The following is a 27,819-nucleotide window of genomic DNA, read 5'->3' as shown; positions in this document are numbered from 1 at the left end:
AGAGCAGAGGGTTAGACTTACTTTGAATCAATTAAGGCAATAAATGAATTTCATTGCCATAACTTTCTCATATGCACCAAAAACTTGGCAGCAACCAACAAAGTATAAGTAAAGTTACCTCCAACTTTCTAAATTTAACACAAACTAGATTATTCAGTTATTCAACAAATAATTTTATTGGCAGGCTGAAATTGGGGAAAAAAATAACAGTATAACCCTTTTAAATAGCTTGTATGAATACATTTTGAATAGTAAAATCATTTGGGTCTACATTACATATAGCATTATAGTTCATACCTACAAAACTGGTGTCATTTTTATTTCATTTATTTTCAGATTCCTAAAATAAGCAAAACTGTCTCATTCTTTTATCAGGATAATCTTTTTTTTTTTTTTTAGAATTTTTTTTTGTAATTTTCCTTCAAACCAAAGGGAATGAATCTCCAATTCCTTACAATTGATTCTTACACAAAATCTAGCAAATGGGAAATCCTAAAACAATCTATTTTCAACTTAAAAATCTCAATATCTATCTTAAATTTTATGCTCTAATAAGGCCCATAGCTCTTGTTTTTCCTCTCCCTTGCTTTTTGACTCTCTCTTTGCTAACGGTTGCAATCTCAGCTTTATGGCAACTCTACTCCGCGCCGCCTGAGTGTCTGTGTGTACAGGGCTACTTAGAGCTGCCTCAACTGTCAAGAATCCCTAGGCTTTCTTGGGATCTTCCTCATGTTTACACAAACCTCCTTCTTACTTTCAAAGTCTCCTGGATAAAGAATAGCCTTGATCCATTCATCTCTCTCCACTCCCCCTCTCTCTTTGGTTTTTCAAGGTCAGGTCTTGTTCTAGTCCAGGCTGGCGGGGAATTTACTCTGTAGTCTCAGGGTGACCTTGAACTCACAGTGATCCTCCTACCTCTGCCTCCTGAGTTTGGGAATAAATTTGTGTGCCACCACACCTGGTTTCATCTCTTTTTTAAGAACTCCAGATATGTGCACCTCTTGTGCATCTGGCTAATATGGGTCCTGGGGAATCGAACCTGGGTCCTTTGTCTTTGTAGGCAAACACCTTAACTGTTAAGCCATCTCTCCAGCTCCTCATCTTGTTTTTGAGTCTACTTTGCAACTAGATTCTTGCAAGCCGTCAAGAGTTATCTCCCCTTGGAGCATATGTTCCCTCCCTCTCCTACATGTAGGATCTCAAATCACATATATACCTGTGTAAACTTAAAAGTGTGTTTTGGAAAATAATTTTGTGAATGAATAGTGAAGAGGCAATGACTGAATGTGAAATCAAATCACATTTAGAAAAAATGAAGTTAACAGCTTAGAATGAAATGACATTTTTGCTGATTTCTGAATTTTTTGTGTGGGTGTGGGGATAGCGTCTTGCATATAATTTCAGTGGCCTTGCACTGAAAGTTTTCTGCCTCAGCCTCCTGAGTGCTGGGGTAATAGATGTGAGCCATCATGTCCAGCTCTGAATTCTGAATTTCATAGGAATGGATTACCGAAAGCTTTTATTTATTATTTATTTGTGTGAAAGAGGCAGAGAGACAAAGAGAGAAGGTAGGGAGAGGGAGAGAATAGAATGGGCACACGAGGGGCCTCCAGCCACTGCAAATGAACTCCAGACACATGTGCCACCTTGTGTATCTGGCTTACATGCATAGTAGGGAATCAAACTTGGGTCCTTAGGCTTTGCAGGCAGGTGCCTTAACTGCTAACCCATCTTTCCAACCCTACACCATATCTCATACTATGTTTTTAAGTACAAAGTACTTAATAAATTATTTTTATTTTTAAAGTAATTTTTTTCCATCGGGCGTAGTGGCACACAACTTTAATCCCAGCTCTTGGGAGAGGTAGGAGGATTGCCATGAGTTTGAGGCCACCCTGGGGCTACAGAGTGAATTCCAGGTCAGGTCAGCCTGGAATTCACTGGGCTAGAGTGAAACCCTACCTCAAAGAACCGAAATAATATAATTTTTTTTCCCACAAATATTAACTCTAAATTTCTTCCTGGGATAATAGGCGAAAAAAGGAAAAAGAACAAAAAGATTTTATGTGAAATTGAGGCACTGGATAAATACAAAAACAAACTTCAAAGAATAAAATCTGCAAGTTTGATGTTGCAAGAGTCAGATTTATAACTGTCATGAAAAAGGTGACAATTCCTACCTGGAATCTCATGACTGATCTCATACATCCCTAGTTCTCCTTTCTACTTCAACTTTATTTATTTAAATATATTTTATTTAATCATTTACAAGCAGAGAGATATAGACAGAGAGAGAGGAGGAGGAGAGGGAGGGAGAAAGAAAGGAAGAAAGGGAGTGGGAGAGAGGGAGAGGGAGGGGAAAAGAGAGGGAGAGGGGGAGAGGGAAGGAGAGGGGGAGGGGGAGGGAGGGGAAGGGAGAGAGGGAGGGAGGGAGGGGAAGGGAGAGAGGGAGGGAGGGAGGGGAGGGAGGGAAGGAGGGAGGGAGGGAAAGAGGAGGGGAGGGAGGGGAGGGAGAGAGGGAGGGGAGAGAGGGGAGGGAAGGAGGGAGAGAGGGAGGGGGAGAAAGGGAGGAAGGAGAGGGGTGGAGGGAAGGGGAGGGGTGGAGGGGGTGGAGAGGAGTGGTGGAGGAGAGGGGTGGAGGAGAGGGGTAAGGGTGGAGGAGAAGGGTGGAGGGAGGAGGGGGGGGGTAAGGAGAGAGAATGGGCATATCAGGGCCTCTGCAAATGAAGTCCAGATGCATGTTCCACCTTGTGCATCTGGTTTACATAGGTATCAGGGCCCTTGGGCTTCATAGGCAAGTGCCTTAACCATTACTCATCTCTCCTGCCCTCAACTTTATTCACTGAAAAATAAAACAAAGCACACGGCTTGTTCTAGAGCTAAGTGGTAGAATACTTGCCTAGCACATACAAGGTCCTGGGTTTGACAGCTAGCAGTGTGAAATAAACGAGTGCAGAATGAGAGGAATATCGGTATCCATCCATATCCCTTCCGTAAGCCCGGAGAAATAATGGAAACTCATTTCAACAGTATTTTTTAAAACACCATAGATTTACATTTCTTTATCCATAAACTACTAAGCTGTGCTCAATGCTTGGAAAGCACTAGAAGGCAGTACAATAGGCCATAGAGGTTTGACAGAAAGGTTTTTAGGATCCCCAAAGTGCACAGAACTCTGTCCTGTGGAATATCTGGGGCGTTTGAACCGTTTGGTTGGAAACAGGTTAGAGTGACTGTCCTGTCAGATCAGAGAAGAGAGCAAGCTGGCCACGGGGACACTCATCTGGGATCCCTAGAACAGGAGGGGTGACAGGGACATTGAGGAGGCAATCCCGCAGGACGTCCCCTTAGGACTGGCTCTACCAGGAGGGGCACCTCAGCGCTGGACGCTAATTTGGCCTAAGTCCTCTCTTTTTTTTTTTTTTATATTTTTTATTTATTTATTTGAGAGTGACAGACGCAGAGAGAAAGACAGATAGAGGGAGAGAGAGAGAATGGGCGCGCTAGGGCTTCCAGCCTCTGCAAACGAACTCCAGATGCGTGCGCCCCCTTGTGCATCTGGCTAACGTGGGACCTGGGGAACCGAGCCTCGAACCGTGGTCCTTAGGCTTCACAGGCAAGCGCTTAACCGCTAAGCCACCTCTCCAGCCCTAAGTCCTCTCTTTTGAATTGACCACCAGACCTGCCACTGTGGTCAGAGCGGAGATTCCGAAGTGCCCATGGGGCAGTTTCTGGTGCTGTGAAGTGCCCCCTGGCCACCCACGCACGGGGCAGCGCATGAGAACACGGCACTCTGTATGCAGGCCTGATCTTAACCACCGTGGAAGGAGAGACGCTGCTGGGAAAGCTGCTGCTGCTGCTGCTCGTTTTAGTGGGGAACTTCTTACAGCTCCCTCGTAAAGGCCGATAGCAGACAAGAAGCACCAGCAATTTGCAGGGCGAGTTCGCATGTCCAGAATCAGCTCGCATTAAGCAGGTAAGATGGGCATCACTGAGCTATCCTGGCAGATTTAGCGGTAATATGCCTCAGACTGTCAAGCCTGGCTTTAGGACGCAGCGTGTTAAATAACCCAGTTACTGGCCGCTTTCGAGCAGAAATACAGTTCTTCAAAGCAGAAAACGCAAGTATACTACTGGGCTCGTTGGTCTTAGCATCTTCTATGTGGGAATCCAGCTTCTTTTGTCTAATTGCTCCAACAGGACTTCCTGGGAGTCATGGGCACATTCAAGGTGCCCAGGGTTTAACAGGAGACAAAAACACAAAATGACTCATCCCAAATAAATAAATAGTGAGGCGCTGCCATCACCGAGAACACGTGGATTTCACTCTGCACGGTCATCCTCCCTTCCCCGGAACTGGAAAAGGTCTAGCGAGTCTTTTTCTTTTCATTTTTTTTCTTATTAGATGTGGACATATTTAGTATGCAAAGATTACATGTTGGTACCATCCTTTCCCTCCTCCCTGCCCCTTTTCTGAAGAGGCCTTCCTCACTGGGGATGCGGGTCAACGCCATGGAGATGGTGGGTCATGCGTTATAGGGGCAGCAGTCAGTTATAGGGGATAGACATTGCCTCTCCCCTACCTAGTCTTTTTCTAAGACACAGTTTAAATATTCCTTCTTTTTTTTTTTAAATTTATTTATTTGAGAGCGACAGACACAGAGAGAAAGACAGGTAGAGGGAGAGAGAGAGAATGGGCGCGCCAGGGCTTCCAGCCTCTGCAAACGAACTCCAGACACATGCGCCCCCTTGTGCATCTGGCTAACGTGGGACCTGGGGAACCGAGCCTCGAACCGGGGTCCTTAGGCTTCACAGGCAAGCGCTTAACCCCTAAGCCATCTCTCCAGCCCTAAATATTCCTTCTTTAGGAATTCTTTCCCAAAGTTCCTTCCAAATGTTGAATCACCCCCTCCTCTTTGGAGACTCACGGTTCTCCCCACTTCCACTGTATCTGTCAGCTGTAGCCTTGGCTGTTCTTGTCTACAAACCTGTCTCCTGGCCGGGGGGCTGGGGGGCAGTGCATGCTCCTGAGGGCTGGAACTCTTTTACACAGTTTACAGCTAGGGCAACGCGTCACAAGTTTTATCTCCTCAGAATAAACCAGGAGGATCGATGAACGCTAAATGCTTGGGGCAAAGGCACAATTGGCATGCGCCAACAGTGGATCCTGCTGCTGAGCTGGGCTCATCTTTAGGGAAATGCCAATTTAGTACGAACGTAGGTAGTTAACAAACACATGTACCAATCAGTGAGTGTCTGTAATACATAGAAAGAACAGAGAGTTCTTTTGCACGTATGTGTATGGTGTGCACGCCTGTGTGTGTGCAGGTACAGGTGTATGTGCATGGGTACTGAAGTCGGTGGTGGACACTGTTTTTGTCAATCACTCTCCACCTTAAACCTTGAGACAAGGTCTCTCACTTGAACTCAAAGCTCACGGATTTGGCTCGTCTAGCTAATTAGATTACTCAGGGATCACAGGTGGGACAGGTGGGCTGCATGCTTGCCACAGCATCGGGGCTCAGGTCCTCAAGCTGGCACAGAAAGCACTTTACTGACTGAGCCATGTCTCCAGCTCCCCAAAAGAGGCTTTCTCGGAGTTTTTTTTTTTTTTTTTTTTTTTTTTGCATTCTCCCAACATTATCCCGGTAAGATAGGAAGTCCTACTTAATTCACAGATCTAAGTCTAAGGAAGGTTGGGCTTGGTCTCCCTCCCAACAAAATAGCTCTGGTAACTGCAATGCTACATTGAGCATACACTTGCATAGGCAAACTCTGCTGTAACGGCGCACTGTGATTCTGTCCTCACAGGAACTCCGTGTGGTGGGTCTAATATCACCCTACACGCATATGGCAATGGTGACAGAGAATAGTTAAGTAAGGTGGGCATGGTCACTGTGTCTAGGAAAATGACAGAGCTCCAAAGCTCTTACTGTGTCACCCTTCCACACTACCGCACACTGATTCCAGAAGGTTCAGGAAACGGATAAGGGAGCAGGAGCGGAAATCAAAATTGGGCACTCCTCTCCATTGGGGTTCTGATTTGAGCTACAGGGCACAGGAAAGCATTTGTATGATTCTTTTCTCAACACTCCCTAAACTAATCCACAAGGAGTACCAGGTAGGACGCATCACAGAAAAAAAATCACCTCAATACACACATGGATGGCCAGGGTAGTGGGGTCTCTTTCTCCAACTTGGCCAAGGAAGGCCCAGTACAGACAGGATTGACTACTATCAATACATTCAACTTACAATTTCAGCTGGAAAGAATCCGAGAGTCTAGTTGGTAAAATACCATGGGTCCCAAGTAACCAGACTCAGAGAGACAAGTGACAGTTGTGAAGAGACTTTGACCATCAACACAGTCACAGTTATCCACTAACTATTAGAAAACAGATGGTGCGTTTCAAACCACTTCTGTAAGTGAGCTGACCTGAAAATTGTCATTAATGCGCCAGGTCTTTACTTGCTCCACTGTGTAATCAGCCTTTTATCTCCTATCAGGGAAATCCATTAGCCAGGCGTCACTAGTGTTTGTGTGTCTCCTCTGCTATTAAAACATTATTGTATTAAATAATTCACCCTTGATGACTGGCCTTTGCTTTCATTAGCGCCATGTTCAGAGGAAAACAAGAAGAGATGTTTACAACGGTCACTGTCAAATCTCTTTTGCTGGAAGAGCAAGGTGACATAGCTGTAACCTCAGTGAAAAAAATTACTTCCTTCTTTACCCAATTTCTACCCTACTTGCATTGCCACGGGGGCCAGCCCTGAGGAGGGGGCAGAGATGAGAGCTTTCTCACTAATAGATCTAACTTTCCTACAAACAGATCCACAAACACCCATGCCTCCCTCTTGTCACAAAAAGCATCATTTAGAAAAGAAGGGAGAGTTTTCCAAAACCTCCCTGCTTCCTAGCTTTCCTATGAGCTACAGTCCTACCTTCCCCTAATTCTCCGTCGCCCTTCTCTCATTAGGGCACACGCTATCTAAACTGATCCCTTATGGGAACTGGATGAGTCAAGTGTACACCAGTGACAGACTCTGTGGGAAAATGACCCTGATTTTTATCAACGTTAGGAATATGGTTATTAAACAGCCAGAGTGATCCCGCTGAAGACATTCAACTAACATTAGGTTATTTGTACAGAAATTGTGTTCAGTAGAACAAATGATCTTTTTCTTTATAGCTAAATGTGTAGTATTTTTTCTTCTCTACAATGAAAGAACAAAATGGGCTTTAGAAGATTTTAAAAGATAAAAACAGTATAAAGCATGGTTTTATTTTCATGTGAAGATTTATGTCTTTTCATTTGGTTATTGAGGTATAATTGACAAAATTGTATGTTCACAGTACACAAAGTGATGTTTTGACATATGTATCAATATATATTGAACTGATTACCACAACTAAGCTATTTAATATATCTATCTGTTTACATAATTTCCTTTGTGTGTATGTGGTAAGAATACTTAATATATACTCTTAACAAATGCAGTAACAAATACTCTTAACCATGCAGCAAATTATTACTACCTAGAGTCACCATGCTGTAATTAGGTCCATAGGACATAGTCATCTAAAAGCTGGAAGCTCACACTCAGTTCTCCCACCCTGACCTTGAACTCTGATATGCCTGTTTGACTTCATGTCATGAAATCATGCAGTTTTTGTCTATCTGTGCCTGGCTTAGTTCATTAGCTTCCTACCCTCTGGGTCATCCATGCTATATGCTAATTTCAAAAGAAAGATAAAAGATCACTTTACTTTTATTTTGAGGGAAACTTTTTCTTCAGGTGGTCCTGAAGACCGAACCTGGGATTAAGTGCATGTGGTACCACCAAGCCACAACCCCCAGTCCTGATGGAAACTATCTGTACAGTCACAGCCTCTGGTTCAAAACACACAGACTTAGCCAGGGGTGCGCGCCTTTATCTTTAATCCAAGCACTCGGGAGGTAGGAGGATTGCCGCTGTGAGTTCAAGACCAACCTAAGACTACATAGTGAAGTCCAGAGCAGCTGGGCTACAGTGAAACCCTACCTCGAAAAAGCACAACACACACACACACACTCCTCTCTCTCCCTCTCTCCTTCTTTTTCTCTCTCTCACACAGGCTCTCTCCCTTTCTACGGGGAAATGTGCCCAAGTGAACAGTGAACTGACTTCTCCTAACTCAACGAGGAAATTAAATGGCTAGAGCCAGAGGTCCTGAAAGGACTAAAATTTGTCCCTTATTTTTTATATATTTATTTATTTGAGAGACAGGTAAGTGTGCGTGTGCACGCGGACACACACACACACACACACACACACACACACACACACACACACAGACTATATGGGTGCACAAGAGCCATTCCAGAACATGTGCAATTTTGAACATCTGGCTTCTTGTGGGTACTGGGGAACTGAACCCAGGCTGTTAGGCTTTGCAAGCAAGCAGCTTTAACCACTGAGCCATCTTTCTAGCCATGCAATCTATTTTGTTTCATGATGTTCTCAGCTTATTTATAAGTTTATCTTGTATGAGTTTAAGAGTCTGATCCATTCTGAGATTGTGCCTTTTAAACATTCTTCATATCTGTCAAATGGATGAATTAAAACATCCCTATTTCTCTTAAGATTTTATTTTATTTATTTTCAAGCAGAGAGAGGGGGGAGACAGACAGAGAGAGAATGGGTTCGCCAGGGCCTCTAGGCACTGAAGACGTACTTCAGATGCATGCGTCACCTTGTGCATCTGGCTTATGTGGGTACTGGGGAATCGAACCTGAGTCCTCTGGCTTTGCAAGCAAACACCTTAACCACTGAGCCACTCTCCAGCACAAACATCCCTATTTCTTAAGCATGTGGAGTCTCACTATAAAGAAAGGTGTTGCAGAGCTGGGTGTGGTGGCACATGCTTTTAATTCCAGCACTTGGGAGGCAGAGGTAGGAGGATTGCCATGAGTTCGAGGCCACCCTAAGACTATATAGTGAACTCTATCTAGGTCAGCCTGAGCTACAGTGAGACCCTACCTCAAAAAACCAAAAAATAAAACAAAATAAAATAATGCTGCAAATCCAGATCCAAAGTAAATAATCTTCATGGCCACTGTGGAATCAGTATCTGAATGGGTTGTCTCTAAGAGCTCCCCTTCCAGAGATTTCAATCTCCTTTCCAGACGCCCTCCCATCTTTCCCCCTGCATGATGGTTTAATAAGAGGTGTGGGGTACAGGTTGGCTCTCACAGGACTCTATGGCAGCAGCCTCTGCAGCATTCAGACACCCTGGGAGAAGACAGGCTGTGTCAAGACAAGACGAGAGTCATCTCGCTTGCTGTAGACACAGACCCTTGTAGAACACAAGATGAAGAAACCATCTCAGGGTGAGCAACCTGGACACTCAAATGGCCGGTCCCTCTTTTGCATGCCTTATGTTAATTAACCTCTTATGCATATGGGTGGCCATCAATTATGCAGCCATAATTAGGAAGGTATTATACAAAACAAACACATTATACGTGACACTAATCGCTATATTCATTGTTTCTGCTTGTAGTGGTAAAATGGAGGGAAGAATTTATTTATCACAGACAATAGCTAGGGAAGCAAATGATGATTGTAGACTCAAAGACTGTCTGGAATGCTCTACAATGCAGAGGCCTCTTTCCTCTAGGAGGGGGAGTTACTGAAAGTTAATAACTGCTGGGGGCGGGGAGGGGTCACGTTCAGTGGGTTAGCCAGTAGTAAACTGTCCACGCTCCAGACAATCATCCCCTACGCATTCTCAAGAAAGAACCTTATTGAACTCAAGTGGGTCACATGGAAAAAGAAATATAAACATGAAAGTGGGAAGGGGACTAGAAAAAAAAAAGTCTTAATACTTCTAAAACCATATAAAATATTTCCCTTGGTTGGAATATAAAACAATCGCCTGAAATGAATTTGTGTAATTTTGCCTTTCCCTTTCCTTGATTATTGCATGTTCACTAAGGAAATTAAGTTAATAACTTTTTAATACTCCATTATTTTACCTGTATAGGTTTAAACTGCTCAATGTTTTTAAGAGAAAAATTGAGCTACTCTTCAATTTCTTTTACATTTCTCTCTTCATTTTAACTTAGAAATATATCCTGGAACATTTGTGTATCTAGGAATGGAGGCATTGCTATTCACATTTATTGTTTTTTATTTTTATTTGAGAGAGGCAAAAAGGGGGCGGGGGGGGAGAGGAAAGAGAGAGAGAATGAATCGGTGAGCCAGGGCTTCTAGCCACTGCAGAGCGACTCAGATGCATGCACTATCTTGTGTATCTGGCTTATGTGGGACCTGGGGAATTGAACCAAGGTCCTTTGGCTTTGTAGGCAAGCGTCTTAACCACTAAGTCACCTCTCCAGCCCCACATTTATTCTTGAATGAAATGCCTATGTACCAGTGTTTATCCACCCAGTCTACTCAGATGGACCTTGAGGTTGTTTCTAACAGACCCCTTTTTCCCTGAGAAATTTTACCCAGCCCCAAGTATATATAGGAGTATTAAATATATATACAAATTATTTACTGAAAATTAATCATAAGGAAATTTATTTTAAAACAATTCTTTGATGCATAATTTTATCATTTATTAAAGACAAAGCATATTTGAACACTAAAAAAATAGTGTCACCTGTGAATTTTGATGACATGACTTTCAGCAGTGGTCGAAGTTTGAACAGCATGTTTCTAGAGCTGTCGATGTTCAACTAAGCTTGGTGGCTTTGGAGAGTAGACGTGTACTTTTGTCATTCTCACGGTACAAGTTCACCAGTATTAGTGACAAGCATGGACTTGTTTAAATAAATTGATGGCGTAAAAAATTATGGGGTTTAGAAAATGAAAAAATAAAAAAATTATGGGATTTGAGAAACCATGACAACATGATCAAATTTATGGTTTTCTTCCACTATAATTGTGGAAAATTAGATTGCCTTGTTTCTATAGTATCGTTATGAAGTGTGCTCCACACAGGTTTGTGTATTGGAGGCCCTGTTCCTGGCTGTTGGTACTCATGGGAGATAAATGGATCATTAGGGCACCAGTTTCCTCAGTGGGTTAAGCCAGCTGAATAGGATATGAGGAAACGGGGCCTGGCTGGAGAGAAGAGGTCACTGGAGAAGCATCTTTGAAGGGGACATCTTATTCCTGGCTGCTTCCTGTTTCTCTCTGCTTTCCAGCCACTTTAATCAGTCCTCCCTTTCTGCCATAAAGTCTCTACCTTACCACAAACCTCTGAAAGTATCAACAATTTCTCTCTTTAGTTGCCATCTCAAGTATTTTGTTTCCAAGGGGAAAGTGACTAGCATATATTTGAACAATTATCTTCGACTTTATCCTAGCTTGAAAAGAGGCTAAGAGGGTGGGTTAGACATTGCGTCTTCTCCTTTCTCTTCTTGGAGTCATCAAGATATGGCTGGGAAGGCGGTTTGCGGCAGCTACTATGGAGAGATTAAAGGGAAAGGAACCCACAGAAGGAGGAACTTCATGCTGTCTGACAGACTATGTTAGCATTGTTCACGGGCATTGGTTAGAACATTCTATTGGGCTGGAGAGATGGTTTAGTGGTTAAGGCACCTGTCTGCAAAGCCTGAGGACCCAGGTACTCCAGTACCTACATAAGCCTGATACACAAGGTAGCACATGCATGTGGAGTTTATATGCAGTGGCTAGAGGCCCTGGCATACCCATTTTCTATCTGCTTCTCTCTCTCTTTCCTCAATAAATAAAGTACTTTAAAAATACCCCAAAAAAACCCATTTTGTTACAACCTCCGTGCATATACACAGTATCTATATATATTTATTTATTTATTTGAGAGCGACAGACACAGAGAGAAAGACAGATAGAGGGAGAGAATGGGCGCGCCAGGGCTTCCAGCCTCTGCAAATGAACTCCAGACGCGTGCGCCCCCTTGTGCATCTGGCTAACGTGGGACCTGGGGAACCGAGCCTCGAACCGGGGTCCTGAGGCTTCACAGGCAAGCGCTTAACCGCTAAGCCATCTCTCCAGCCCTACACAGTATATTTTGATCATCATCTCTTCCCACCACCCTTTGTCGCCTCTCCTATCTCCTCTACTGAATCTCTTCTTTCAGTCTAGTCCCTGTTCTATTTTCATGTCATCATTTCCCCCCTCCTGATATGCAGGGCATTCATAGGTAGCATCAGCCGCTGTGATGTCATGAATGCCATGGCCACTTTGTGTGTGGATTTGTAAGCACTCTACCGGTGGTGGTTTGATTCAGGTGTCCCCCATAAGCTCAGGTGTTCTGAAAGCCAGGTTCCCAGCTGATGAAGATTTGGGAATTAACACCTCCTGGAGGGAGAGTATTGTTGGGGGCAGGCTTATGGGTGTTATAGCCAGTTTGACAGTTTGACACACTCACCTGGTGCTATGGTCCACCTGATGTTGGCCACGGGGTGATGTCCACCCTCTGCTCATGCCATCATTTTCCCCTGCCATCGTGAAGCTTCTTCTCGAGCCTGGAAGCCAAAACAAACTCCCCCCACCTCCGCAAGCTGCTCTTGGTCAGGTGATTTCTGCCAGCAATGCAAGCCTGACTGCAATACCACCCTTCCTTAGGCTCTTCCATTCTTTCTACCGCATCTTACCACAATGGTCCCTGAGCCTTGGAGGCTCTGTGCTGACCTTCTGGTCGCTTCTCTTCTGTTCACCAGAATTTGAAACCCACTGGCCTGACTGCACAGCAACACGCTTACTTCCGCATCACAACCTCTTAATTTTAAACAGCACACACATGGCTTTTCAAGTTTAGTGATAAACCACAGCAGAGGAAAAGGAGGGTGTGTGAATGTCACAGTCAGGTCTGCATTGCTGGTAGAAATCACCCGACCAAGAGCAGCTTGTGGGGAAAAAGAGGTTTATGTTGGCTTCCAGGCTCGAGGGGAAGCTCCATGATGGCAGGGGAAAACGATGGCATGAGCAGAGGGTGTACATCACCCCCTGGCCAACATCAGGTAGACCACAGCAACAGAAGAGTGTGCCAAACACTGGCATGGGGAAACTGGCTATAACACCCATAAGCCCGCTCCCAACAATACACCACCTCCAGGAGGCTTTAATTTCTAGTTGCCATCAGCTGGGGAACCTAGCATTTGGAACACCTAAGTTTATGGGGGACACCTGAATCAAGCCACCACATTCCACCCCTGGCCCCCATAAACTGATATCCATACATGATGTAAAATACAATGCATTCAGCCCAACTTTAAAAATCCTCTTAGTGCTGAGCGTGGTGGCGCACGCCTTTAATCCCAGCACTCGGGAGGCAGAGGTTGGAGGATTGCTGTGAGTTCGAGGCCACCCTGAGACTCCATAGTGAATTTCAGGTGAGCCTGGGCTAAAGTGAGACCCTACCTCAAAAAAACCAAAAAAAAAAGTCCTCATAGTTTTTATCAATCCCAGTGATGTTCAAATATCCCCATCCATAGTCCAAGGTCTTTTAACTGAGCCATAACAACAACAACAACAACAACAAAAACCAAACCCATTACGGCACAGAATAAACATTCACACTGCAAAAGATGGCATTGGGCATTGCAAAGAAATATTCAACCAATATAAGATTTAAACAGGGCAAACATCAAACTCTGTAGCTCCAAGTCCAACAACTCTAGTCAATGACAAACCTCCAAGTCGGATAATTCTAACCAGCAACAAGTCTCTGGAGTTCCTCCAGCTAGGCTACTCACAGTCCTGGAAAACTTCATCTGGGCTGGAAGCTTTCCTTAGCCATCTCGTGGTCCCGGCATCTCCACTGGGTCTCCACTGCAAGCCACGGCTCATCCTCATGGCCCCACAGGGTCTCTATGCAGGCAACCAGAAAACCTGCTTCACACTGCCCACGGCCATTTCCAAAACACAAGACCGTGCTGCAAACTCAATGACCCTCTTTCCAGCATTTCTTATACTCCATGATACCAGGTAGGGTGCCAATTTGTTAATCCAAGGGGGCGGGGAATAAAGCAGACTTTGAAGAACAGGATACTCCTTGAGCATTCAGGCCCCTCCACAAGAATCGACATTCTTCCTGTTGCCCCAGTGCAGGTCAGCTAGCCCAGTCTCAAAGGTTGTAATCTTTGAACTGCAGCTGAACAGACAGCAGTTCACCCAAGGATTTTTCTTTCTGTGCCATATCCCTCTGCTCACACTAGGTCATTTCTATGCAAAACAACCCTGCACAACTTCTCAGGACACAGGCATAACAGCAAGCTTCTCACACAAACTGCTAGCCCAGTACAAGCAAAGCTCTTTCTCACCCTCACAAGCCAAACCTCACAGTCCATAGTTCTTACTGCATTCAGGTCTTGCAGCTCAGACCAGAATAGTCCATCAAGTTGTACTTAGAGCATTGCAAGACATCTCTTAGGCCAAGATTTCAAATCCCTCTTGAAAATCAGCTCCAAAAGGCCAAAGCCACACAGTCAGGTGTCTAGCAGCAATCCTACTCCTCGGTACCACTTTACTGTTGCACTCAGGTTTGCATTGCTGATAGAAATCACCCAACCAAGAGCGGCTTCTGGGGAAAAGATGTATTTTGATTTACAGGCTGGAGGGGAAGCTCCACAATGGCAGGGGAAACGAGGGCATGAGCAGAGGGTGGACATCACCCCCTGGCCAACATAAGGTGGACAATAGCAACAGGACAGAGTGCCAAACACTGGCTTGGGGAAACTGGATATAACACCCATAAGCCCGCCCCCAACAATGCACTCACTCCAGGAAACATTAATTCCCAAGTCTTCATCAGTGGGGAGTGCAGCGTTCAGAACACCTAAGTTTATGGGGGACACCTGAATCAACCCACCACAGCAAGTTTGCAAAGTGATGTTAGATAAGCAGGAAATCAGAGCTATGTGCATTTGGGAAAAAAAAAAAAAAAAAGCCCTGGACTAAACACAAACTCCCTGGAGAAGCAACAGAAATTTCTATATACCTTTTCAGCTCCTCAAAAAACAAAAAAAAAAATTCTTTCAGCATGAAATTCATGTTTAAAAACAACAAAACAAAACACCAAGATCGTATTCTGTGAAATGCTTCCAGTTCCAGTTACCTTGTTTGAAATATCACAGTAAGTGTGCTACTTAGACTTTCTACCTGAACTTCCAATTACCTGTGTACACATCCACTTTTTTCTTTCAGAACATGAGCTCTGTAAGGGAAGGATCAATGGCTGATCGATCTTTGTAATATTTGCAGTGTATAGAAGGTACTCAAACATTGAGTAAATGAATGGACATTTTGTCTAATATTATTGAAAAACTGCAATTTATTCTCCATGGCAAATAAAAGGTAAGATTTTACGAGTCAGGCTGTATCCTAATCTTCTAGCCATTCATGCAGCATTTGCTAACCATTCATTACTCCCTCCTTCTTATTGTCCTCCTCAAAAACATGTACATTGAACACATGACATTGAAAATAAATAAGGCAGTGAGTAAGACAGACAAATTAGAAGTTAAAGTTTCGTGGACACTTAACACTTAGAACATTTCTTTATAAAGAAAATCACTACAAGGTATTAAGTAATAAATTTACAAGTATAGTTTCTAAAGCCGGACAAGCCTTTCACTGACCCTCATAGATTGGAACTCACTCTGTAAACTGAGGCAAATGGACTGTCTCTCTGGAGAACCCTCACTAATTCCAGACAAGTGAATAAGGGAGGTGAGGAATTATACAATGAAAATTTAAGGGAAAAGGTATCTCTTTAAATTACATTTGGCTGGTGACCTGATCAAAGGGAAGGAGGCAGCCATGTAGGTGCTTACTGAAAGAAGCCAGGCTGAGCCAGCAGCCTACAGGAAGGCTGCAGAAGGAAAGCCCTGGTGGGGCTGATTGCCACTGTGTTTGCTCATTCCTTTCGCTCTGCATTCTCTCAGTAATTGCCTTACACCTTCTCTCTTGTCAAATCTCCCATACCTCCTTTTGCCTTTCATATTTCACCACTACCTTTTTTCCTTTTTTGCAAAGTTTTATTTTATTTATTTGAGAGAGAGAGAGAAAGAGGCAGAGTCAGGGAAAGAGAGCGGGGAGACAGAGAGAGGAAGAATGGGTGTGCCAGGGCCTCCAGCCACTGCAAATGAACTCCAGATGAATGTGCCCCTTGTGCATCTGGCTTATGTGGGTCCTGGGGAATCGAACCTGGGTTCTTTAGCTTTGTAGGCAAGCACCTTAACCACTAAGCTAGCTCTCCAGCCGCCTCCCCCACAGCTTTATTTCTAACTTAACTGAGAAAATATGAACAATCAGAAGAGAAGATATGCACGTACCCATAGTTACCTCAACTAAGTTACTCGCATCTCTGCTCATATTACTATGGATGAATTAACTGTAATTAAGAGGTCACATTTAAAAAAATTACTTGCTGGGCGTGGTGGTGCATGCTTTTAATCCCAGCACTTGGGAGGCAGAGGTAGGTGGATTGCTCTGAGTTCGAGGCCACCCTGAGACTACATAGCAAGTTCCAGGTCAGCCTGGACGAGAGTGAGACCCTACCTGGAAACTACCCCCCCAAAAAATTACTTACTATTGGGGGCGGGGGAGAATATGCACACACAAGGGCCTCTAGCCACTGTAAATAAATTCCATATGTGTGTACCACCTTGTGCATCTGGCTTTATGTGGGTACTTGGGAACTGAACCTGGGTCTTTTGGCTTTGCAGGCAAGTGCCTTAACCACTAAGCCATTTCTCCAGCCCAAGAGACCACACTTTTCCCTTTAGACACAAGAGCTCAGTTTCTTTCTCCTGTTCATGGATGTGGGCCCAAAAATTCTGTCTTATTTCTTATTAAGTTTAACACTTCCCCCATCTATAACTAGATTAATCTTGTTAATACAAATATGCTGCTAATTTTTCCTAACTTCAAAAATATTCTTCTCTTAATCTTTCATTAACTTTGTAAACACTGAACTTTTTTGTGTCCTTTACATTACCTCCAACATTATCAGTTATCTCTATTTTTTATGTTTTCTCCTTCATTCTTTCTTAAACCCACTTCAATTGGGGTCTGATATACAATTCCATTAAAATTGCTAATTAAGTTCTCTGATGATCATCTTGTTAAAACCAAAGGTCAACTCATCTTATTTAGACTATTATCAGAATCCTCCCTTTTCCTGTAGATCTTCTGAAACATGTCCTCAACTCAACTTCTGGGGCATCAAACTCTTAGTATTCCTTCAAGGCAAAATGGCCATTCATTGGCCTTCTTTGCTGATCTCTCAAGATTACAACATTCTAGCAGGGTGTGGTGGCACACGCCTTAAATCCCAGCACTCAGGAGGCAGAGGTAGGAGGATCACCATGAGTTTGAGGCCACCCTGAGACTACATAGTGAATTCCAGGTCAGCCTGGGCTAGAGTGAGACCCTACCTCAAAAAACCAAAAATAGGGCTGGAGAGATGGCTTAGCAGTTAAGCGCTTGCCTATGAAGCCTAAGGACCCCGGTTCGAGGCTCGGCTCCCCAGGTCCCACGTTAGCCAGATGCACATGGGGGCACATGCATCTGGAGTTCATTTGCAGAGGCTGGAAGCCCTGTCGCGCCCATTCTCTCTCTCTCCCTCTACCTGTCTTTCTCTCTGTGTCTGTCGCTCTCAAATAAATAAATAAATAAAATTAAAAAAAAAACAAAAATAAATAAAATAAAATAAATTAAAAAAGATTACACCATTCTATGCCTTGGTTATTTTCCTTCTCTGTTCTTACTCTTCTGTAATCAGACTCGAAGTCTGCCTCAGTGCTGACCTCCTCTTCCAACTGAATATCATGACTTTAGTTTTCTGCCAAGAATTACAGATTCATATAAGCGTTTACCTTAGGTCTCTATTTTAATGTCCTAAGAGCAGAGCAATCTAAACATGCCCACTACTGAACTGGTCATGAGTGCCCAGTCCCACAGTATCCCTTAGCTTAGGATCTTTTCTCTGGAGCACTTCACAGTCCAATTCCATCATTCCAGTCGCCCAGGGTTAGAACAATTCCTGGCTGTTTTCAGCCTCATGGTTCTGCTTTCAAGTTTTATATTCCAGCTACTTCCCACCAGACTTATTCAACCACTCTGGTCCAAGCTAATACTCTTTCTATCCATTTGCAATAGTTTTCAGCTGTCTTTTTGTCTCTACATCATCTCTTTAAGGCCTAGATATGTTTAATCTAGTGTCCAGAATCAGTTTTGGAAGGAATCTTAGGGGCTGGGGAGATGGCTATTAAAGGTGATTGTTTGCAATCCCTGCCAGCCCAGGTTCGATTTCTCAGCACCCATATAAAGCTAGATGCGCAAAGTGGTGCGTGTGTCTGGAGTCTGTTTGCAGTGGCGAGTGGCCTGGGACTCTGTCATTGCTTCTGAATCTTGACGAGGGCTAGCTGTCTTTGCTGTACCCTGTCTCCTGGCTTATAGATGCAGCACTCTAATCTCTGCCTCCACTGTCACATAAGCTTTTCCCTGTATGTCTCTGCCTCCTTACCTTGTAAGGACATGGATGACGTTAAAGGCCTATCCTGGTCCAGTGTGACTCTATCTGAACCAATACATTTGCACTGACCCTCTTTTTAAAAAATATTTTGTTTATTTATTTGAGAGACAGAGACAGAGAGAGTGAATGGGTGCACCAAGGTCTCCTGCCACTGCAAATGAATGTCAGACGCATGTGCTGCCTTGTGCATCTAGCTTATGTGGGTCCTGGGGAATCGAACCTGGGTCCTCAGGCGTCAAAGGCAAGTGCCTTAACCACTAAACCATCTCTTCAGCCCCCTGACCCTCTTTTAAATAACACCACATGCTGGTTTGCTGAAGGTTTTACATATTTATTTGGTATCAACTCAACCCATAATGGGGATGTTGAGAAAAAATATATATCTTTTCTGTAATGTGTTCGTATCTTAAGTTTCTTGGGTTCTTGTCCTGCTCAATAAATAAGGCCTGTAACTCAAGTGTTTTATAAATTGCCATTGTTAGCAAAATGCTTGATAACCTAAACCGACAAAAGCCATGCTTGTGAATGAAAGGCACGTGTCACACAGGAGTATCCAGGGATGTGGGCTAATTCTTCCCCACTAATGTGATAGCCCACTGGCTCAGAAAAGCAGCATGAAACTTTTCAGTTGAGGGTCTTGGAGGCTCTTCCCCTATTCTTAGAACTCTACGACTTCTAACATGTCACATGAACCACAACTCCCAAGCTCTTGCATTTATGAGCGGGGGATGCTCCTTGCAAATTGCCACTTGCTATCAAATTATTAGTAACAACAACAACAAAACAAAACAAAACAAAAAAGCCACTAAAGACCGATTCCAGTTTCTACCACTTAGTCGTGTGTAGGTAGGTGGCATAGCAAGCCATTTTCTGAATTAATGCAAATATCCACTAATTTGACATTGCACATTCGGAACCAGAGAGTCCAAAATTCATAAGTTTGGTTCTATTGTGGGATGCGATCGGATGACTCTTGTGACCTTGTCAGAGCCGAGCCGGTGGCTCAGAAGGGAGGGCCAGGCTGTGGCTCGTGACTTGAAGGGAACGTCGTTCATGAAAGATGCAGAATCCAACTGCTCAGTGGAGTACCCATCCCTCTCCACTTCCTACACAGCTGGTAAGAAATGAAGTCCCTCACTCTATTCCTCTAATTGAATTCCAACTTAGGTAATTACACTATAATTAAATAAATTTTCCCCACAGTTTTAATTCGCTGACAAATTGTGCTAGTGAAATGGCTTCATTTCATTCCCAGACACGCTTCCCCTCTACAGCTTAGTGATGAGTGGAGTGATTTATATTTGGAAGATGTGTGTGTGTGTGTGTATGTGTGTGTGTGTGTGTGTGCGTGTGTATGAAAATGCACAGTTCATAAAATATTTTAGGTATCATTCATGATTACATGTGCTGTGCTCAGCATGAGATAACATTAATTTCTATTATAATCTTTCATCTAATTTCTCATATGCTTAGTGCCAAAAGAATCAAGGCAGATAATTAGCATTTTTTGCTTGTTAAGTCAACCATGGGCTTGTATCTACTTATAGTTTACGTAGATTTCTACAGCGCCTTTCCTTAGCTTTGGGACACAGATTGGATTAGGTGTTGGTGCTTCCCATTGCATGGATGGAAACACTGAGGTAATCTCCCCCAAAGTGAGGAAGCTAGTTGCTATCGGCATAGCCTTGGAGTCTAGGCTGCTTCTAATGCCCTGGATCAAGGTTCTTTAAACACTATCAGGCACCGGGTCACCAGCAATCACGTTGGCTTCACTGACAAGAAAATACAGAGCAGTACGCTTGTGGCCTGCGTCACAGATCATTAACTTACAACAACTAATGAGTTAGCCAGGAGTTAGAGGTCTCATCACCGAGACCTCGTACTGTCCTTGGATCACAAGGCTCGGAGGCTTCCGTAGGCCTCTGTTACTACCTCCGGGCCCACTAGAAAGAAAGACTGAAAATGTGATGCAAAGTAGGACAAAAGATTGCAGACTTCAATTTCATTCTAGTGACCTTCCGAAGGCTTGTAGATGGCTTTTAATAAAAGATATTCAGAAAAGATATGAAAGGCAATATCAAAATACTCACAAAAAGCAGCAGGAGGAGAGGTGTTATAACAATGCCCTGAAAGAAATAAAAGAGATAATGATCATTTGTGGGCTTGGAAAACAGAGCACTTCTTTGTTTCTTATTCTGAACTCTGATGCATAGGGAGGCTATCTTTTCTGCTCCTGTTTAATGAAATCTAGACGGGGAGGCCTGGTCCGGGCTCCCCTGACCACAACTGTTAGCACTGCCTTATGGCTCCTTGTTTATGGAAGCAATGCAAACGCAACCACCCAAGGCTCGCTGTCTTTCTTCTTTTAAACTTAAGCTCCCTTCCACACTGTGCCCGTCCCACATGGATGAAAGCTGGTGGCTGGAAAGCTTTCTCACTCCAAAGCTTTTGACTCTAACTTGGATAAAATGCCCCTTTTTGAAGGAAGACAGGTGGTTTAGTCCCAGTTGGGGTCCTCTCCTGAGCAAAGACCACGTCACCTGTGATGAATGAGATGTCATGATTTTGTAATGTGAACTGATCTCCCCTAGGAAATGAGCTGGGATCTCAAAACTCATTTCACTTGATTAGACTCCGTGTCTCCATGGTAGAGGCAAGTCTTTCATCTAACTCAGCCACAGAGGACCACCTCGGTCCTCTGCCTCCCCTAGGCAGAAATGAGCAAAAGATTTGTTTTCCTCAATGACAGGGAACAGTTTGGGGCTGTTGCCGATGAGGCAGGATACAAGCTTTCAGGTTTCTTGAAGGGAAATCTTTAAAACTCCATGTTTGAGTTGGGAGTTAACACGACAGCTTTCAGTTTGAGAGCAGTGGAGGATCACTTGTCCCTCCTAGTTCTTCCTTTACCCCTCAGTGCTTCCCTGCGATTTATATGAGAAAGAAAGCATTTAATGCTTTGATGAATGCATTCTACTTCGAACTCTAAGGTTTTAGGAAGGAGGAAAGGAGTGGAGGCGGACGGATGGACAGACACACAGAGAATGAACGAATGGACAGTACCATGCACAAGATCCAAGTCTAGTAGTACTTTATTACATTTGAGAAAAAGTCCTTTTGATATTTACAAAGATGTCCTTGTTTCAAAATGAATAAACTGTCAATGGAGCACAAGAGGAGCTTACTTTATATGAACGTTGTAACCACGATGTTTTGGAGATACACACACACACAGACACACATATGTAGATATATATTCATATACATGTGAATATCCTTATGTAGGCTTATTATTAAATAATAGTAGGAATAATTATTTACTCTGGAAACTTTTGCAACTGGCAAGGGGAAGAGAAGCACATTTTAATCTAAGGGCCATACTTTCAGACCTCTTTAATACAGCTTCTTAATTGTACTGGTGTCTTTGGAGTAGGTTCTCATGAGCACATTTTTTTTAAATATTTTTTAAAAATTATTTATTTATTTGAGAGCGACAGACACAGACAGAAAGACAGATAGAGGGAGAGAGAGAGAATGGGCGCGCCAGGGCTTCCAGATTCTGCAAACGAACTCGAGATGCGTGCGCCCCCTTGTGCATCTGGCTAACGTGGGACCTGGGGAACCGAGCCTCGAACCGGGGTCCTTAGGCTTCACAGGCAAGCGCTTAACCACTAAGCCATCTCTCTAGCCCTCATGAGCACATTTTAAAGAGCTAGATGTACAAAAGGCCAAAATAATCTTTAACTTAGAAAGGCTATTGGTAAAACCTGCCGATCAATAAATGGGCCAATGAGCTAAATTGACAGTTCTCAAGAGAAGAAATACAAATGGCCAACAAACATTTGGAAAAAGGGTTCAACATCTCTAGCCATCAGAGAAGTTCAAATGCAACTACTTTGAGATTCCACCTCACCCCACTCAGAATGGCTATCGTCAAATACACATGTGACAACAGATGCTGGTGAGGATGTGGACGGGACTCTCACTCTTCAAAGAGTGGAAGCTGGGACAACAACTATGGAAAGCAACATGGGTGCTTTTCAAAAAACTAGAATTAGGGTTGGAGAGATGGCTTAGTGGTTCAGGTGCTTGCTGGCAAAACCAGAGGACCCAAAGCCGGGCGTGGTGGCGCACGCCTTTAATCTCAGCACTCGGGAGGCAGAGTTAGGAAGATCGCCGTGAGTTCGAGGCCACCCTGAAACTACATAGTGAATTCCAGGTCTGCCTGAGCCAGAGTGAGACCCTACCTTGAAAAAACAAAAAAAACAACAAAAAAATCCCAGAGGACCCAGATTCGATTCCCCAGGCACATGCGTCGAGTTCATTTGCAGTGGCTGGATGCCCAGTTGCACCCATTCTTTCTCTCTCTCTCAAATAAATAAATAAATAAATGAGTAAACAAATCGTAGAAATAGATGTGCCAGGACACATCTATAGCACTCTTGGTCATATACCCAAAGGACTCTCTATCCTACCACAGAGATATCTGCACATTCATATTTACTACTCCTTCTTTTCACAATAACTAGGAAATGAAAACAGTCTACGTGTCCATCAGGGGCTGAATGGATAAGAAACAGGTGGTACATACGCACTGTGGAATTTTTTTTTTGTTCATTTTTTATTAATTTATTTGAGAGTGACAGAGAGAGAGAAAGAGACAGAGAGAATGATTGAGAAATGGCGCGCCAGGGCTTCCAGCCTCTGCAAACGAACTCCAGACACGTGCGCCCCCTTGTGCATCTGGCTAACGTGGGTCCTGGGGAACCGAGCCTCGAACCGGGGTCCTTAGGCTTCACAGGCAAGCGCTTAACCGCTAAGCCATCTCTCCAGCCCCGCACTGTGGAATTTTGCTCAGTCATAAAGACAAATAAAATTATGAAATTTGCAGGGAAATGAATGGAATTGAAAAACATATGGAGAGAGGTAACCCAGGCTCAGAAAGATACTTACTATATATTCTCTTTCATATGTGGTCCCTACCTTCTAAATGTTAAATGTGTATATCTAGGTGGGAAAAAATACATAAAGACCAGGAAACCTGAAATGTGCCTTTGAGATGGAAAAAAAAGAAAAAAAGAGACTTTAAGGGAGGGGAGTGGGAAGGCAATAGAACAGATAAGGTATGGTGGAATATTCTGCAGCTGAAAGGGAACAAGAGGGAAAGGGAGGCGGAGGAATGATCTAGAACAAAGTATTATGAAAATGCTCTAAGGAAGTCTGTTACCTTGTATGCTAACTTAATAATGAGTAACACTGTGAAGAAGGAGAACGGTAAAGACGGTATAGGGTGATGGCTCAGTTGGTAAAATGCTCGCTGTGCAAATATGAGAACCTGTGTCCAATTCCCACTACTCATGAAGAAAAGGCTAGGATTGGTGGTGTGGTTGTGCCTGCCTCGAAGCCTGGTACAGGGGAGGTGGACACGGTGGGTTCCTGGCCAGCCAGCCTCACTGGTGAGCTAGCTCCAGGCCAACAGGAGACCAAAGTCTCAAAAATGGCATCTGGTCCCTGAGGAATGACACCCACCGTTGTTCTCTGGCCTCCACATCCACGCGCTCTACATACAGTACCAAGGTGAGAGAATGGTGGTTAAGGAGAAGGGCAGGGCCCACAGGAAGCTAGGAGAAGTTGAACAGGAAAGTACGGAAGAAAGTTGAAGTGGAAGAGGCAGAAATCCGATCAACAAAGGCCCTGTAGGCCAGGAGAGAGAGCTTGACCCTATTGATAACAACAGGCTACCAAGGACTTAACGTGAAAGTACAGTAAGTTAGTGACCAGGTCAGTGCGCATGAGAACAGATAAGAACTGGCTTATAACCTAACTCGTTTTTACCTTTTTCTATCAAGTTATCTAAACCGACAGGAAATACACACTTGCATTATGTTAATTATAAAATGTCAACAGTGCTAATAATATTTCTAAGGAGGAAATGTCGTGATGGGATAAGCATTTTTATCCAGAAGGAGGTGGGACATTGTCCACACCCCGGGGACGCTGATCTTGCACTGGAGAAGCTGCTGGCACATTGACTGCCATATCGAGCATGGGATCCATGCTCTTCCAGTATCCAGTTCCGTTTTCAATGTAATAGTGTAACAGCAGTAGTAACAGAATGCCATCTTCCTTCAGCACTTGCATGTCCATTTTAAAATTTGATCCTGCTCTATAGACGGAGTGAAGTGACACAGTAGCCCACATGAGGAAATTCGGGGCTTGAAAATCAAGTAATCCAGCTCAAGGTCACATCATAGCAAATATAGAGCCATGCCTGGACTGAGCCAGCTTCACCCTCCGTGGTCAGAACTGACTCCACTGTAACCACGGGTCGCTGGGCAGCACCTCAGCCACCAGTATAGCTCTCTACAGAGCTCTGCTTAGGGCGCCTAGAGGTGCCATGGAGTCTTTGACTCCTGTTGACAACTAACTATTCGAAATGACCTCATCCAGAGCTCTATTGCCTGCAGATTTCTCTGTGGGGAGAGTTCAAATATATAGCTGCCAACACACAATGGCTTCTTTGTAGCTCTTCCAAGGACTGCAAATAGTCACTCATGCAATATTTAAAAATTGGTAGTGAGCAGGATGTGTTTTATAATTCTGGGTTGAATGTTCCCTGTTATTTTCATTAACGAAGATTGCATTGTAATATAATGTTGAAGCCTTCTTTTCAGTTGGATTAGGAAATTAGTCAGATATGACGCCATTAGCAGTTTAAGCTTTGGTGAAGTCAACCTCGTTATTAAAATAACAACAGCTAATATGAAGTACTTATATCAGATATTACACTAAGACCTTCATGTGCAGTCTTCTGTGTACTCCTCTTAAGAAGTACCCGAGTCACAAGTGGAGGGTCCTGAACCTCGGACAGTCAGTTTTGAAGACAGGAATTTAGAACTATCTACTTGACTGCAGAGCCTGAGCTTCTGAATGGTGTACATAAAATCTTTTCTTGCATGTGTACATACGTGTGGCATGTATGCACGCTCCTATGTGTTTGGGCAGGTATGGGGAGGCCAGAGGCTGATGTGAAGTGTCCAGTTGCTCTCTGCCTGATCTCTTTTTGCTTTGAGGCAGGGTTTCTCCCTAAGCCTAGAACTCACTGAGTTGGTTAGACTAGCTAGCCAGAAAGCCCTAGGGACCCTCTTGCCTTTGCCTTCCCGGAACTTTTACAGACACATACAGACTTGCCTGGCCTTTGACATGGGTACTGGGGATTCAAACTCAGGTCCTCATGCTCACACAGCAAGAACTTTACTCACTGAGCCATCTCCCCAGCCTGCATCTTCTCAATTTTAAGAGTCATTTCTTGGGGGTTCCATTTTAAGGGTCCACCAGAGGGCAGCTTTAAGTTCAGTATACTTTCTTTTTTTTTTTTAAATTTTTTTTGTTCATTTTTTATTTATTTATTTGAGAGCAACAGACATAGAGAGAAAGACAGATGGAGGGAGAGAGAGAGAATGGGCGCGCCAGGGCTTCCAGCCTCTGCAAACGAACTCCAGACGCGTGCGCCCCCTTGTGCATCTGGCTAACGTGGGACCTGGGGAACCGAGCCTCGAACCGGGGTCCTTAGGCTTCACAGGCAAGCGCTTAACCACTAAGCCATCTCTCCAGCCCAAAGTTCAGTATACTTTCTAATGACATGGAATAAATAGAGAAGACATCATGTGACATGGCTAATACAATTTGTAAAGATAATTTTTTTTTTTTACAAATATCAATGGTAAAAAGGGTACACTAACGTTTTAAACCTTGAAAGCAATCAACACTGAAAACTAGAAAGTCCAATAAGCATGCTATCTTCTCTTGGGCCTGTACAAGTCTCCATTCTCTTTTCCAAGTAAGTCCTCTACAAATGCAATAAAACCAACGAGGAAGTAGACGAGCCTGTCCAGGAAGATGCTGCCCTTACTAGGCAGAATCAAGGTCAAGGCGCAGTTGCTAACATCCTTGCTGGCTGCAAAGCTTGTGGACTGTGACACCTGGACAACTCAAGCCACAGAGTGATGGCTTTCTTTGTCTCCCGAAAATCTCTCAGAAAAATGCATTTACACCTCTGATGTGAGTTACTTGTGAACATAGTCCATTGACTGCAGTTGCAAGGAAAAAGTGTTAAGCATGAGACACTGCCATTCAGTCACATGCAAATAGAGAAGGAACCCCAGAAAACGGAGCAATGCCAGATCTGTGAATGTGCATCTCTCAGCAGTAGGATTTGTTTACTTAAAAAAGAATAGCAAAAGTGAAGTGAACACCAGATTGTTTTTAAATTAAAAATAAAAACCTTATGAAGAGGCTTGGTTGTGATAACTACATGATCACACAGTTACTGAAAATGACTTCTTAGATTAGTCCCCAGGATATCGTATGCAACCGAGCTTTGCAGGGGAATCTTGGGGGCTGCCTGGTATGGCCTTCATCTGACCACCTCGCTACACATCCTCACGTGATTTAAGCCAACGGACTGACTATGCCTTGGCCAAAGACCCTCCCAGACAGCAAATGCGCTTCCCAAGGTAAATAATGACCAGGCTGAGGGTCTCTTAGGAGAGGACACTCTCTCAAACTGATCTCAAAGCACTCACATTATCTCCCTGTCTTCTCTTGGCTCAACTAAGGGGAAGACCCAGCCTCCTTCATTTCCAGGGTCTTCAAACTGAGGCTCTTTCATGGAACAAACCAAATCCTGGCCTCGTCAGCTGTTTCCCTTGGTGGTACTTTAGGAACTGTTGGCATTAAGTCTTCCCTGGGCCAAACATCCTCTGGATGTTTCTGGTTTTCTTGGTGCAGGTTCTGAGCCTTCTCTCAACACAAGCTCTCTGAGATAGGTAGGTCTACAGCACCCACATAATCAAACTGTACTGAAACTGAGAAATGAGACGAAAAGACTATATCACCTTGGAGCTTTGGCTCACCAGCCAGCTCAAGGGGTATACTTAACAGGGACAAACCTTCTTTGCTTGACTCTCACTTTAGCTCAGGCTGACCTAGAATTCACTATGGAGGCTCAGGGTGGCCTCGAACTCATGGTGATCCTCCTACCTCTGCCTCCCGAGTGCTGGGATTAAAGGCGTGTACTACCATGCTCGGCTTGACTATCACTTTTTAAAAAATATTTTATTTATTTATTTATTGGAGACAGAGAGAAAGAGAATATATGGGTGTGCCAGGGTCTCCAGCCAGTGCAAACTAACTCCAGATGCATGTGCTACTTTGTGCATCTGGCTTACGTAGCTACTGGGGAAATCAAACCTGGGTCCTTAGGCTTTACAGGCAAGTGCCTTAACTGGTAAACCATTTCT

General features: G+C 43.8%; 1 protein-coding gene across 5 annotated transcripts in view; it reads right to left on the bottom strand.

Annotated features, from left to right (window-relative positions):
* The window catches only part of Slc10a7 (solute carrier family 10 member 7), a 278,502-nt gene that overhangs the window by 59,765 nt on the left and 190,918 nt on the right, over positions 1 to 27,819 (bottom strand). For all 5 annotated transcript variants that reach the window (XM_045130907.1, XM_045130908.1, XM_045130909.1 and 2 more), the window contains one exon: positions 20,611 to 20,646. In XM_045130907.1, the coding sequence (XP_044986842.1) occupies positions 20,611 to 20,646 (36 nt within the window). The remainder of the gene's footprint in view (positions 1 to 20,610; positions 20,647 to 27,819) is intronic.

The sequence above is a fragment of the Jaculus jaculus genome, chromosome 12 (genome assembly GCF_020740685.1).
Source record: "Jaculus jaculus isolate mJacJac1 chromosome 12, mJacJac1.mat.Y.cur, whole genome shotgun sequence".
Taxonomy (NCBI): domain Eukaryota; kingdom Metazoa; phylum Chordata; class Mammalia; order Rodentia; family Dipodidae; genus Jaculus; species Jaculus jaculus.
This window is presented reverse-complemented; position numbering and strand designations above follow the sequence as displayed.